Source organism: Musca vetustissima, unplaced genomic scaffold (assembly GCF_032173495.1).
Source record: "Musca vetustissima isolate MV318-11 ecotype Yass unplaced genomic scaffold, APGP_CSIRO_Mvet_v1 utg24603, whole genome shotgun sequence".
NCBI lineage: Eukaryota > Metazoa > Arthropoda > Insecta > Diptera > Muscidae > Musca > Musca vetustissima.
This window is the reverse complement of record NW_026885961.1, coordinates 1-15,216: the sequence shown is the minus strand read 5'-3', so window position 1 is coordinate 15,216 and position 15,216 is coordinate 1. Positions and strand designations below refer to the sequence as shown.

At 35.2% G+C, this 15,216-nt stretch overlaps 2 protein-coding genes across 2 annotated transcripts; both read left to right on the top strand.

Moving 5' to 3' along the window:
• The first annotated feature begins 3,074 nt into the window (after positions 1-3,074).
• On the top strand, positions 3,075-3,344 carry LOC133333333 (uncharacterized). Its single transcript, XM_061541647.1, has one exon. The coding sequence runs from the start codon at positions 3,075-3,077 to the stop codon at positions 3,342-3,344; it is 270 nt and encodes an 89-aa protein (XP_061397631.1).
• Positions 3,345-14,213: 10,869 nt separating this feature from the next.
• On the top strand, positions 14,214-14,672 carry LOC133333340 (uncharacterized). The gene has a single exon (XM_061541654.1). It carries the CDS (start codon positions 14,214-14,216, stop codon positions 14,670-14,672), a length of 459 nt encoding a protein of 152 aa, XP_061397638.1.
• The last annotated feature ends 544 nt before the right edge of the window (positions 14,673-15,216 follow it).

Sequence of the window (15,216 nt, the reverse complement as noted above, 5' to 3'; positions counted from 1 at the left end):
TTGCCCACTCTCGGAAAATCCAACCTACTATGAAAAAGCAAAGAAAAAGAAAACCAATGTTGACGACCACCGCAAACGTATAAAGGACCACGATCTGCGAATCTGCACTTGGAATGTGCGCACGTTGTACAGAACAGGTGTAGTGTTCGCTTTGGCGGAGGTACTCAAGAAATATTTTTTTATTATTGCCTTAAAGGAAATGGTCTGGCGGAAAGGGACTGGTGTAAGTAAATCAGATGAATAGGCCCTGTATTATAGCTGCCATGAAACGAGACATGAATTTGGCTGCAGATTTATGGTTAACAGGAGAATAAAATACCTCGTCTCCAGATTCACTCCAGTAGATGAGCGAATTGCTATAATCCGCATAAAAGCGAAGTTTTCTACAACAGTCTCATTTGCGACCGAAGATAAAGATGAACAAACCAAAGACATATTTTACGAGCGCCTAGAAACAGCATATGATCGTTGCTCTGGTCATGACATTAAAATTCTGCTAAGAGATCAGAAGGGAAAATATCTTTGGCCCCTCCGTCGGAAAATTCAGCCTTCATGAAAAAACATTAGACAACGGCATGAGGTTGATTGACTTCGCGGCAGCAAAAAACATTGCCGTTAGCAGCACCAGATTCAAGCATCTCGATATATACAAGGCCACTTGGATTTCTCCCGATCGAACAACAAGAAATCAAATCGATCATGTTGTGAAAGACGGAAGGCACTCATCCAGTGTTTTAGACGTCCGATCGATCCGGGGAGCGAATATCGATTCGGACCATTACCTTGTGGCAGCCAAGGTACGCACCCATCTTAATGTAGCAGCAAAGATGCGATCTAATGTGCGATCTAATGTAAATTTGACGTCGAAAAGCTGCAAACACAACAGATAGCAGAAGCCTACTCCGTTCAACTTACACAACTGCTTGGCGAAAGCACCCCTTGTCCCGATAATAATATAGAAGCAAATGGCATATAATTGATACAAACAGCGTGCTGAGGATCTGGAAGGAGCATTTTGAGAAACTTCTGCTATCAAATATTAGCAGTGAAGTGGATACCCCAGAACCAATAATAGATGACGGTATAGAGTGTATACCACCTAACCAAGATGAAGCCAGAATAGCCATCAAGCGGCTGAAGAATAATAAAGCAGCAGGTGCCGATGGGTTACAAGCCGAACTATCTGGTGGTCAGATGCTGGTAAGGAGCAATTTGGCTAGAAGAATGCATGCCCAATGATTGGAACGTCAGCATCCTGTGTCCTGTGGACAAAAAATAAGACAAGACGATATGTGCCAACTATAGAGGAATTAGCCTTCTTCCATTCGCATATAAAGTGCTATTCAGCGTACTATGTGAACGACTGAAGCCATTGGTCAATGACATTATTGGACCATACCAATGCGGCTTCAGACCTGGCAAATCCACCATTGACCACTCTGAGCCAAATCCTGGAAAAAAATCCACGAAAAACACATCGACACATACCACCTATTCGTCGACTATAAAGCCGCATTTGACAGCCCTATTCGTTGAAAAATGTTTAAAGCCATGTCTACGTTCGACATTCCTGCAATATTAATACGGTTATGCAGGATATCTTTAACTGGCACAAGGTCAGCAGTTAAAGTCGGAAAGGACCTCTGTGAGCTCTTTAATACCGAACGAGGATTCAGATAAGGTGATAGTATGTCGTGTGACCTTTTTAACATCCTGCTGAAAAAAGTTCATACGAGAGGCAAAAGTGAACAGAAATGACACTGTACACCAAACAACACATGTTACTCGCCTACGCCGATGACATCGACATAATGGGTCGAACATTGAGGGCGGTAACAGTCACCTTTGAACAAATTGAGAACGAGTCTGGGTCTGGCAGTAAACGGCGAGAAGACCAAGCTGATGGTATCAACGCGCAAGACGTCCAGTAGACTCGGACCAACTGTGGAACTTGAGAACTACAGCTTCGAGGTAGTCAAAGACTTTATATACCTTGGTACCGCCATAAACAAAACGAATGACATCAGAAATTTGGAAAAGGATAGTGATGGTCAAGCGATGCTACTATAATCTGAGCAAACAACTCAAAAGCAAGGCCACCTCCCGCCAGACCAAACTCACACTCTACAAGACGCTGATACTACCCGTGCTGTTATACGGATCTGAAGCATGTGTACTTACGCAAGCAGATGAGACAGCTCTTGGAGTGTTTGAGAGAAAAATTCTCCGAAACATCTATGGACCGATCTGCGTTAACGGTGAATATCGCCGTCGAATGAACCATGAGTTGTACAAGCTATTCTCGGACATCGACATGGTTAGACGTATTGAGCTGCAGCGACTGCGTTGGCTCGGTCATGTTGTGAGAATGGATGACGATGCCCCAGCCCAGAAGGTATATAAAAGTGAACCAACTGATGGTTCGCGCAGAAGGGAAAAGCCAAGAATATGTTGGAAAGATCAAGTCGAAGACAATAGCGCCGAAAATGGTCTTTCAAATTGGAAATATTGCGCAAAAGGCCGACGCGCCTGGAAATCTATTCTAAGCTCGGCTTATGGAACGTAAGTTCTGTCACAACCCAGCTAAGTAAGTATAAGGCGTGGATTTTTAAGGACCATTACATAGCGTGGATTTTTTAAAGAATGTTTTTAAAAATATTTTTTCTATTTTTTGAAAAGGGCTCTTGCAAGACCCGAAATTTTTGGGACAGCTATAACATGCAGATTTTTAAAGAATATTTATAAAAAACCTAAAAAAGGTCAAAAAATCCCAATTTTTTTAACTCGTCTTCTGTAGTAATTGTTTTGTTTTCATTATTTCCAGTTTTCGTTACACGTGTAGGTGCTGAGGTTCCTTGAACTCCTAGTAAAGCCAATTGTTATTCAAAATATTGCAATAAATTGCAAACATGCAACTGTCATAAATTATTGGTATAGAATCTCAATTCTTTGTTCTTTGCGAATTATCGCTATCGAAATTGAAGCCTACCAGAATATTTGGCATTATATATAAAGACTAAAATTGTGTTGTAAATTCATTCAATCGGTTCGTATTCGATCTCCTTGTAAGAAAGATGAAATTTTTCGCTGCTTTGTTGGTCTTAGTGATTGGAGTCGTGGTTGTTACTGCTGGCCCACATAGAAGATATGGTGGATACGGAGGCTACGGTGGTGGCGGATACGGTGGCTACGGTGGTGGTGGATTCCCAGGTTTCCAAGGTGGCGGATATCCAGCTTATGGTGGCGGGGGAAGTGCAATTGCTAACTCCCAATCAACTGCCATCTCACTAGGAGGACCGGCATATTCCAATTCTGATGCGCTCGCTCAATCATATGGCAAATAAATGTAATGTTTGAAAATTATGCAATAAATAAAAAAAACTTGTGATTTTGAATAAAATAAAGGAAATTATATACTGTAAATGTTTTCCTAACTAATCGAGCCTTATAATCGATTTTTATAAAATGATTTTCTTAAATCATTTTTCTGGGATTACCAGAGCTGCAAACTTTAATGTTTTAAGAGCCGCACAGTTATTGCCATTTGGTTATATCGGTTCACGTTTTTATATATTCCCTGTATAGTGGTACCCCTAATTTTCGTTACTTTGAGAATTTGAACAATGTTATTTTTACCGTATTCGCACAAATTTAATATTTCGAGCTTTCATTGGACGGCAAATATTCCTGCAAAAATAAATATGGATTGACTTTGTTAATAGCTCACATGTAAGTTGCCAGCCCATTTATAGGTATTTTTCATCGTCCTATGTGAGTTTTCCAACCGAAGTGACAATATTTGGGCATTACGATGTGAATGTAGTGTCCCTTTCCGGAATCTTGATGGACAAAAAACTACTTCGCAGATCATTTTCGATATACGTCCATGTTTCTACAAAGTCTTCATACAAAGGTTACGCGTCTATTTCGGTATTATCACGTCTAAGCCTAATTCGCGTGGTTTAGTTAAAGGGCCTATATGAGACGTGGGTTCTTTAAAACATTTTTTTTCAAGGACCTCTATAAAGCATGATATTAAACTATTTTTTTTTAAAGAACGCCTGTTAAGGGTGGATATTTAATTTTTTCAATGACCTCTGTAAGATTTGGATTCCTAAAATAATTTTTTCAAGAACCTCTCCAAAAAGCTTGGATTAATGGCCAGGACCTCAATAAGGCGTGGATTCTTTAAATATTTTTTTCATTGCCAGGACCTTAATAAGGCGTGGATTCTTTAAATATTTTTTTTATTGCCAGGACCTCAATAAGGCGTAGATTCTTTAAATAATTTTTCATTGCCAAGACCGCAATAAGGCGTGGATTCTTTAAATATTTTTTTCATTGGCAGGACCTCAATAAGGCGTGGATTCTTTAAATAATTTTTTCATTGCCATGACCTCAATAAGGCGTAAATTCTTTGAATACTTTTTTCATTGCCAGGACCTCAATAAGGCGTGGATTCTTTAAATAATTTTTTCATTGCAATTTTACAATTTTTATTTTTTTAACAAATTTTTCAATGACGAGCTGTGTACTTTTTAAGGATATTGTTTTCAAGCACCTCCATAAGGATTTTTCAAATTATGTTTTCCAAAGATCTGTATAAGGCGTGGATTCTTTAAACAATTTTGTCAAGGACCTTTGTAGGGCGTGGTTTTTTAGACTATTTTTCAAGGATTTCTGTAAGGCGTGGATTTTTTGACAATTTTTTAAAGAATCCTAAAATGCCTGGATTTTAAAAACAAATTTTCAAAGACTTCTATATGGCGAGGATTCTTTAAACAAATTTTCAAAGACTTCTATATGGCGAGGATTCTTTAAACAAATTTTACAAGGACCTCTATAAGGCGAGGATTCTTTAAACAAATCTTTCAAGGGCCCCTATAAGATGTGGTCTTTATAAAAAATATTTTTAGCAAGGACCTCTATAAGGCGAGGATCCTTTAAACAATTTTTTTTCAAAGACCTCTCTTTATAAGGTGAGGATTCTTTACACAACTTTTAATAGACTTATATAAGGTGTTGTTTTTTTATTAAAAAAATTGGACTTTTAAGCATCTGTGGATTACTAAAAAAAATAAATAAACAAAAACATTTTTTTTACGTTGGGTGTAGTAATTATTGCAGTTGCATTATTTCCAGTTTCCATTACACGTGCTTTGGTACCTTAACCTCCTAGCTAAGCTAAATGTTATTCGAAATATTGCAATTAAATACAAAATCAGATGGCCATTAATTATTAGTATAGGAATTATGTGTATTTCGCTTTTAAAATTGAGGCCGGCCAGAATAATATTCAGGTGGCGGATATCCAGGTGGTGGATTCCTAGGTGGAGGATACCCAATTGGTGGTGGTGGAAGTGCAATTGCTAATTCTCAATCAACTGCTATCTCGCAAGGAGGGCCGGCATATGCCAATTCCGATTCTAAAGCTCTAGCATATGGCAAATAGTTACCATTCATGAAAAAATGCAATGATTAAAAATATAAAAAGGAAAAAACATGTGTTTTGATTTTTGAAATATCGAACATTTTTTCAAGGGCCTACACAGGCGTGGATTTTTAAAATAATATTTTTTCAAGGACCTACAAAGTCGTGGATTTTTTTAATATTTTTTTTTTTCAAGGACCTACAAAGTCGTGAATTTTTTAAATAATATTTTTTCGAAGTTCTACAAAGGCATGGATTTTTAAAAAAATATTTGTTCAAGGACCTACACATGGGTACAACACATGCGTAGATGTTTATACCCTCAGCCTTATGGCTAATGAGCCTTATGGCTATACGGTGAAAATGTGCCCATGTTTCTTTAGACAAAATCCGATTCAGAAAATTTGGAGTCGATTTACTTACACATGCTGGTTGGTGCGCACGATAACTCTCGAAGGGAATAATCGATTTCATCCAAACTTTGCACATCTTCATATTTCTTCCAAACTTAGTTTTAGTTCGAAGTTGGGAAATATCGGTCCACTCCTTCTGGTACCTCCCCCACAAAATGTGCTAAAAATTAATTCTGTAATAACATGCAAACCAATATTCTGTAATAATTTACCAAACCTAGATCAAATAGGAAGATGGGTCCCATGGGTCCCATGTCCGATTTGAACCAAATTTTGCACGACCTATTCTGTTACTCAAACCAAGTTCAAGTTTGCAGATGGGACTCGTCGGTCCACTCCTTCTGGTACCGCCCCCACAACATTTCTAATATGCACGAATGCAATATCAGGCGAATGGAATGTCCGATTTGAACCTACTTTTACACAATCTATTATCTTTAACAAGCCCAGATCAAGTTTGATGATGGGATCCATTGGTCCACTCTTTCTGGTACCCCAGCAATTGTTTGATCAAAAAAACTCCGAAACATCTTCAATTAAAAGTATATTAACATAAAAAAAACTTAGAGTTAAGTGACTGACAGATCATCGCCCAGAGAAACGGATGAAGCTTGAAATGTTGAGTTTTGTTGAGATAAGGCTGGATTTATGGAAATTCGAACTAGAAGGGTACGAAAAGTACCAAAATGTACCAAATATGGTACCCTTTGTATTAGGCGAACGGGAAAAGCTAGAATTCTGAAATTTGGAATGTGGATCACTGATGGAAAGTTACAATGATGTACAAAAGGGGTTTTGAAAATTTGACCTATAATTGTACGAGACGTACTAAACTTTACTAAATTTAGTTCCAATGGTATATATATTGAACATATATAGCTAAAATCTTAAACATTTTATGTGGAATACAGTTTGGGAAGTGGTGTTTATGTATGGAAATGGTTTAAGAAATTTGTACTTATGTGTATAAAAAGTACAAAACGGTACCAAATTTCGTACTATTTGCATTTTGCGGATAGGACTGATATCTTGACATTTTGAATTATAGTTACAGTTGGAGTGCATGATTGAGACAGTGTTGGAAATTCGAACTCATAAGTACAAAAAGTACTAAATATGACACAATTTGGATCTATGTGAACGGGTAGGCCTGGGATCCTGAAATTTATGATTAAAATTACTATTGGAGTATATAATTGAGCAAGTTTCGAGCAAGTACGAATTTTCGAAACTTGGTCACGTGTTGGATGTTGCTGAACGGATAGAGCTGGAATCGTTGGTTGAGTACTAAATTTAGTGAAAATATGTACTTATGTGTTCGAAAAGTGCTGAATGGAACAAAATGTACTCATTTGCTAAAATATATAATTTGAATTCTGATCACTTTTGAACAATGGAAATAAGAAAACAAAATCGAAAATTAGTGCATACGTGTATGAAGAGTACTAAATAGTAATATACTTGATATTAGATGTAGGAATAGAGGTGGAATTCGGAATTATAATACAACAAATTATACAGTTTTCTGGATTTCCATATAAGTAGCGGGCACTTCGCTAGTACTTATATAAAACTAATAATAATAATAGAACCTGTGTATAAATCCGAAGACCTCCTCCTCAAACCATAGGTTGAGGGTATATATCTGTCGACAACACCGACTGACACTTTTTTACTTGTTTTAATAATATTTTCCAAGGGCCTTTTTAAAGAGAATTTTTTCATTGACCTATAAATGCGTGGATTTTTAAATAATATTCTTCAAGGACCTACACAGGGCTTTTTTAAAGAGAATTTTTTCAATGACCTATAAATGCGTGGATTTTTAAATAATATTCTTCAAGGACCTACACAGCGTGTATATTTTATTTTTTTCAAGGAACAAGGTTGTTGATATTTTAAATAATATTAAAATAGGACGGGCCGACCATATGATACCCTACACAATTTCCACGAAAATCTGACATTTTGTGGTTCTATATTCTGAGCTTGGGCAATATTTCGCGCTATTTTTACCCTATTGACCGACTTGAGGTCAACAAATATTACTAATATTCAGTACAGCTCTTCTAATTACTTGTCCAGATTCCCTTCAACGTAGGTTGGGTTGCGATGTTCGGATTTCAATTGAGGGTTATAACCGACTCGAAAAAAAAACACAAGAAGTTAAGTTTTCGGTCCACTCCATCCCAATATTATTATCTGATTGTCACAGAAAATTATAGACTTGTCCTTGACCATAACTGGTACCTCATGCGTTCACAGCGTTCAGCGCTACAATTTCGCCCTCTGGTGTGAAAATGGGTTACTAAATAATATCTGAATACATAAGTACCTGTAAATATTTAAATGTATCTCCCACTTCCGAGTACATACAACAATATAATTGGCATCAATTTAAAGGTCAACCACTTCTCATAGATATACTATCAACTTCCTGGGGCTATGTCATTCAGGGGTAAATATATACGCCATAGAATAAAATGTTTGTCATTTTTCACATAAAAGTCAGGGTCCATTTGACCCGCTAAATATTGACCGATCTTTATCACACCATTCATGCTTATTCTTTGGTCCGATCCTCTTCTTCATGTAAAAAATCGTGATGTTTGGGTCATAATTGCGGTCTCTGGAGCGACCAGAAAATCTGACAAAAATAAAGTTTTTGGTCCATTTCATTCCCTAAATATTAACCGATCTTTACAAAAAACAATAGAGGTCTTTATTGGCCAGAATCCATACTACATGCAAAATTTCGTGAATATTGGTCCATAACTGTGGTATGTATCGTGTTTACAAATTGTAATGGACAGACGGACGGACGGACACACATGTCTAGATCGACTCAACTAGTCGAGATATGACGATCGGTATACTTAAATGTTGGTCTAGGACCAATATTTTGCGGCGTTACAAACTCTTGGGGCTGCGCAATGCTATAATACCCTGAGTCTTGGCTGTTAGTGCCGGTCCACGTAGAGGATATGGTGGTGGTGGATTCGGGGGTGGTGGATACCCAGGTTTCCAAGGTGGTGGAGGAAGTGCAATTGCCAATTCCCAATCAGCTGCCATCTCACAAGGAGGACCGGCATATTCCAATTCTGATGCGCTTGCTCAATCATATGGCAAATAAATACAATACGTGAAAAAATCATTGATTTTAAATAAAATAAACAAAATTATCTATTAAAAAATATATATTTTTTGTAACTAATCGAGCCATATAATCGATTTGTATAGAACGCTTTTCATAAATAAATTTTGTAGGACTTACAGAGCTGGAAACTTAAATATTTAAAGGGCTATATCGCTATTGCAATTTATATATTTTCACGTTCGTGTAGGTCCACGTTTTGGTGCGTAGTTTTTTAAAGAATATTTTGGACAAGGACCTCTATAAGACGTAGATTTTTTAAACAATTTAGTAAGGACCTCTATAAGGCGTGTATTCTCTGACCAATGTAATACCCTATAATTGGGGATTTTTTTAATGATTTTTTATATTTAAGGGCAGCGGACTAAGGAATGTTTTTTTCAAGGGCCATGTGTGTTTCTAAAATAATATTTTTTTCAAGGACCCTGTTATAAAAAGGCATATATTTTTTAAGAATATACTTTTTCAAGGACCACAACAGGCGTAGATTTTCTGAAGAATATTTTTCTACGACCCCAACAGGCGTTTATTCGAGAAGCCCAACAGGCGGGATATTTTAAAGAATATTTTTTGCAAGGACCATCAATAGGCGTGGATTTTTTAATGAATATTTTTTGCAAGGACCATCAATAGGCGTGGATTTTTTAATTAATATTTTTTGCAAGGACCATCAATAGGCGTGGATTTTTTAATGATTATTTTTTGCAAGGACCATCAATATGCGTGGATTTTTTAATGAATATTTTTTGCAAGGACCATCAATAGGCGTGGATTTTTTAATGAATATTTTTTGCAAGGACCATCAATAGGCGTGGATTTTTTAATGAATATTTTTTGCAAGGACCATCAATAGGCGTGGATTTTTTAATGAATATTTTTTGCAAGGACCATCAATAGGCGTGGATTTTTTAATGAATATTTTTTGCAAGGACCATCAATAGGCGTGGATTTTTTAATGAATATTTTTTGCAAGGACCATCAATAGGCGTGGATTTTTTAATGAATATTTTTTGCAAGGACCATCAATAGGCGTGGACTTTTTAATGAATATTTTTTGCAAGGACCATCAATAGGCGTGGATTTTTTAATGAATATTTTTTGCAAGGACCATCAATAGGCGTGGATTTTTTAATGAATATTTTTTGCAAGGACCATCAATAGGCGTGGACTTTTTAAAGAATATGTTTTTACAAGAACCATCAATAGGCGTGGATTTTTTAATGAATATTTTTTCACGGACTGTCAATAGGCGTGGAATTTTTAAAGAATATTTTTTCAAGGACCATCAATTGGCGTGGATTGTTTAAAGATTTTTTTCAAGGACTATCAATAGGCGTGGAATTTTTAAAGAATATTTTTTCAAGGACCATCAATAGGCGTGGATTGTTTAAAGATTTTTTTCTATGGACTACACAGGCGTGGATTTTTTAAAGAATATTTCTTCTATGGCCTACACAGGCTTGTATTTTTTAATGAATATTTTTGACATTCACATCTATAAGGCGTGGATTTTGTAATGAATATTTTTGACAAGGACCTCTATAAGGCGTGGATTTTTTAATGAATATTTTTGACAAAGACCTCTATAAGGCGTTGATTTTTTAAAGAATATTTTTGACAATGACCTCTATAAGGCGTGGATTTTTTAAAGAATATTTTTGACAAGGACCTCTATAAGGCGTGGATATTTTAAAGAATATTTTTGACAAGGACCTCTATAAGGCGTGTATTTTTTAACGAATATTTTTTCTATGGCCTACACAGGCTTGTATTTTTTAAAAAATATTTGTTCTATGGCCTACACAGGCTTGTATTTTTTTAATGAATATTTTTGACAAGGATCTCTTTAAGGCGTGGATTTTTTAATGCATATTTTTCCAATGACTTCAATAGACTTTTTTTTGTTTAAAATATATTTGTTCATGGGACATTATTAGACCTGGATTTTTATATACGATGTTTTCAAAGACCATTATAGTTCCTGGATTTTTAAAGATTGTTGTTTCAAAGCCCATCCAAGTGGACCACTAATCGTTTATTTTTTAAGGAATATTTTTCGGGCTCATCAGACTAAAGAGCATGAATTTTCGAAGCATGTTTTTTACAAAGAATCACACCAACGAGCTTCAAAAATAATTTTTTTTAAAAATATATTTTTACTCAATTATTTATTTAATTTTTGTTTTATTTTCAGAAAAAAATCATCTCTCATAATTTGTTACATTTATATCCATTCTTGTAGATTCCATATTTATTTTCCACGGTTTTGAGCCATAGAATTCGAAATGGCTATAGCCGGTCCTCCCTGTGAAATAGCCGATGATTGGGAATTAGCAACAGCACTTCCTCCTCCTCCACCAGTTGGAAATCCACCAGGTCCTCTAAATTTTCTCTGTGGACTGGCACTGACAGCCAAAATGCCAATGATTAGGGCCAACAATATCGCGAAGAATTTCATCTTTTGTAAAATAGGATCGAATAACAAACGATTGAATGAAATTAGGACAACATTGGTGGTCTTTTTATATCATCGCAATTATACTGGGTGCAGTAGAACCCATAACAATTTTGATTTCAGAAGCTAACATTTAAAATAAATGAAACTGGCTTGAAATTCGATATCAATAATTGATGACTATGTGCCGTTTTAATTGAATTGAAATATTTCGTAATTAGTAGAATTGTCAATACTGTGCATATCGAAAATCCTACATGTGTAAACAAAAATACTAAAAACAGATTTCATTTTTTCAAGTATTTTTAGGGGATTTTTATTCTGTTTTGAAGAATATAATATTCAGAGAAACATGATTGTTCAAATGTTTGTTTGGAATGATTATTATCGATTATGACAGACAATATCTGAACATATGTTAAAACATTCTAAACCAGTTTCACAGAACAATATAAACAATATTCGAAATTAAATTCAAAATATACTCCACGCTTACACATAAAAATATTATTCAAAAACATCCACGACTCTTGATGGTGTTTAAAAAAAAATCTTAAGAAAACCACGACTCTTGATGGTGTTAAAAAAAAAAACCTAAGAAATCCACGACTCTTGATGGTGTTAAAAAAATGTTAAAAAATGCACGCCTTGTATTGGTCCTTGAAAAAATATTCTTTCAAAAAATTAACGCCTTGTATTGGTCCTTGAAAAAATATTCTTTCAAAAAATTAACGCCTTGTATTGGTCCTTGAAAAAATATTCTTTCAAAAAATTAACGGCTTGTATTGGTCCTTGAAAAAATATTCTTTAAAAAATTAACGCCTTGTATTGGTCCTTGAAAAAATATTCTTTAAAAAATCCACGCCTATTGATGGTCCTTGAAAAAATATTCTTTAAAAAATCCACGCCTATTGATGGTCCTTGAAAAATTGTCTTTAAAAAATCCACGCCTATTGGTGGTCCTTGAAAAAATATTCTTTAAAAAATCCACGCCTTGTATTGGTCCTTGAAAAAATATTCTTTAAAAAATCCACGCCTTGTATTGGTCCTTGAAAAAATATTCTTGAAAAAATCCACGCCTTGTATTGGTCCTTGAAAAAATATTCTTTAAAAAATCCACGCCTTGTATTGGTCCTTGAAAAAATATTCTTTAAAAAATCCACGCCTTGTATTGGTCCTTGAAAAAATATTCTTTAAAAAATCCACGCCTTGTATTGGTCCTTGAAAAAATATTCTTTAAAAAATCCACGCCTTGTATTGGTCCTTGAAAAAATATTCTTTAAAAAATCCACGCCTTGTATTGGTCCTTGAAAAAATATTCTTTAATAAATCCACGCCTTGTATTGGTCCTTGAAAAAATATTCTTTAATAAATCCACGCCTTGTATTGGTCCTTGAAAAAATATTCTTTAAAAAATCCACGCCTAGTATTGGTCCTTGAAAAAATATTCTTTAAAAAATCCACGCCTTGTATTGGTCCTTGAAAAAATATTCTTTAATAAATCCACGCCTTGTATTGGTCCTTGAAAAAATATTCTTTAATAAATCCACGCCTTGTATTGGTCCTTGAAAAAATATTCTTTAAAAAATCCACGCCTTGTATTGGTCCTTGAAAAAATATTCTTTAAAAAATCCACGCCTTGTATTGGTCCTTGAAAAAATATTCTTTAAAAAATCCACGCCTTGTATTGGTCCTTGAAAAAATATTCTTTAAAAAATCCACGCCTTGTATTGGTCCTTGAAAAAATATTCTTTAAAAAATCCACGCCTTGTATTGGTCCTTGAAAAAATATTCTTTAAAAAATCCACGCCTTGTATTGGTCCTTGAAAAAATCCATTGTATTGGTCCTTTAAAAAAATCCACGCCTTGCTTTGGTCCTAGAAAAAATATTCTTTAAAAAATCCACGCCTATTGATGGTCCTTGAAAAAATATTCTTTAAAAAATCCACGCCTATTGATGGTCCTTGAAAAAATATTCTTTAAAAAATCCACGCCTATTGATGGTCCTTGAAAAAATATTCTTTAAAAAATCCACGCCTATTGATGGTCCTTGAAAAAATATTCTTTAAAAAATCCACGCCTATTGATGGTCCTTGAAATAATATTCTTTAAAAAATCCACGTCTTGTATTGGTCCTTGAAAAAATATTCTTTAAAAAATCCACGCCTTGTATTGGTCCTTGAAAAAATATTCTTTAAAAAATCCACGCCTATTGATGGTCCTTGAATAAATTTGCTTTAAAAAATCCACGCCTATTGATGGTCCTTGAAAAAAATCTTCTTTAAAAAATCCACGCCTATTGTGGGGACCAGAAGAAGTATTTTTTAAAATTCCAGGCCTGTTTTGATGCTTTAAAAATATTAAAAAAAAGAAATCCAAGCCTCTTGTTGACTCTGAAAATAATTTTTTAAAATCCGCCCCTGTTGTTGTCAGTGGCTTGCAAAAATTATACAATTCTTACCGGCTGTTTATTATTACTCCTAAATAAATATATTTTCTAACAAAATTATATAAATATTTACAAGCTGTGTACTTATCGCTGCAAGTGTTAATTGCAATGTCTACTCCTGCATTCGATTATAAAATTCAGAACAATAATATGATTTAATAAAATCTCGTTTTGCTTGTTTCGGCCTATTTGAATATTAACGGAGATCCAGACAGATTCTTGCAAAAAAAAATATATAAAAACGCAGAGCCGTTTGATGAAGTCCAGACAAAATTTTATTTCTGAAAAAAATTGAACTACAATTTGTTAAAATGAAATTGTTCTGCATCTTGGCTGCCCTCGCTGTTGGTATTGCGGCTGTTAGTGCTGGTCATTATGGTGCTGGGGTCCAGGCGGGATTACACCAAAGAGGTGCTTTGGTTGGCAACTTGGGTGACGCTAGTTTTGGTGGAGCTGGTTTAGCGGGTGCCACAGCTATCTCTAATTCAAATGCCATAGCCGAATCGCTGGGAGGCAGTGCTACTGCTGATGCTTCAGCAAGTGCCATTGCTGAATCGGCTGGTATTTTGGGAGGAGCCGGATTGGCGGGCGCCACAGCGATCTCTAATTCAAATGCTATTGCCCAATCGCTTGGAGGCAGTGAAGCGGCTGGAATTTATGGAGATGGTAATATTGGTGCAGGTCTTGGAGGAAATATTGGTGCAGGACTTGGAGGTAGTATTGGTGGTGTCGACGGCCAAATCGGAGGTCAGGGCAGCTATGGACGTTAAAATATTGACAATTATTTTTTTACGAAAGAATAAAATGTCAAAAAAAAACTCTAACTAAATATAGTTTCTGTTTTTCATCAGTACAGTGGGGGTTTTCTAGAACTATCCGAATCGCGAATATTTGAAATAATATTTTTAAGAATCCCGATAACTATGGATTTCTACCCTAACCTTAGTATCATTATGTTTTGCAGAGGTCTACTGAATTACTGTCTAATGCTCCATTATCTTCATACTCAATTTATACGTTTTAAACATAGACGTTTGTTTCCATTTATTTAATTTAAAAAAACGTAGTATATTTTTAGGCTTGCTGTGGTTGATTTTAAGGTTGTTATTCATATCCCAGCGAACAAAGTCGAACTTGAGTATTTATATACAATATGTGGGATATTCAGGTTATGCATTTTTTCCGAAAAATGCTTCCGGGAGGTAAATGCATATTAATGTCTAAAATAAGGGTTAATTCATCTATTTATTAAAGAAAATCACACTATAATTACTTTGGAATTATGTTTATACCCTCAGTCTTTAGGCTAATGAG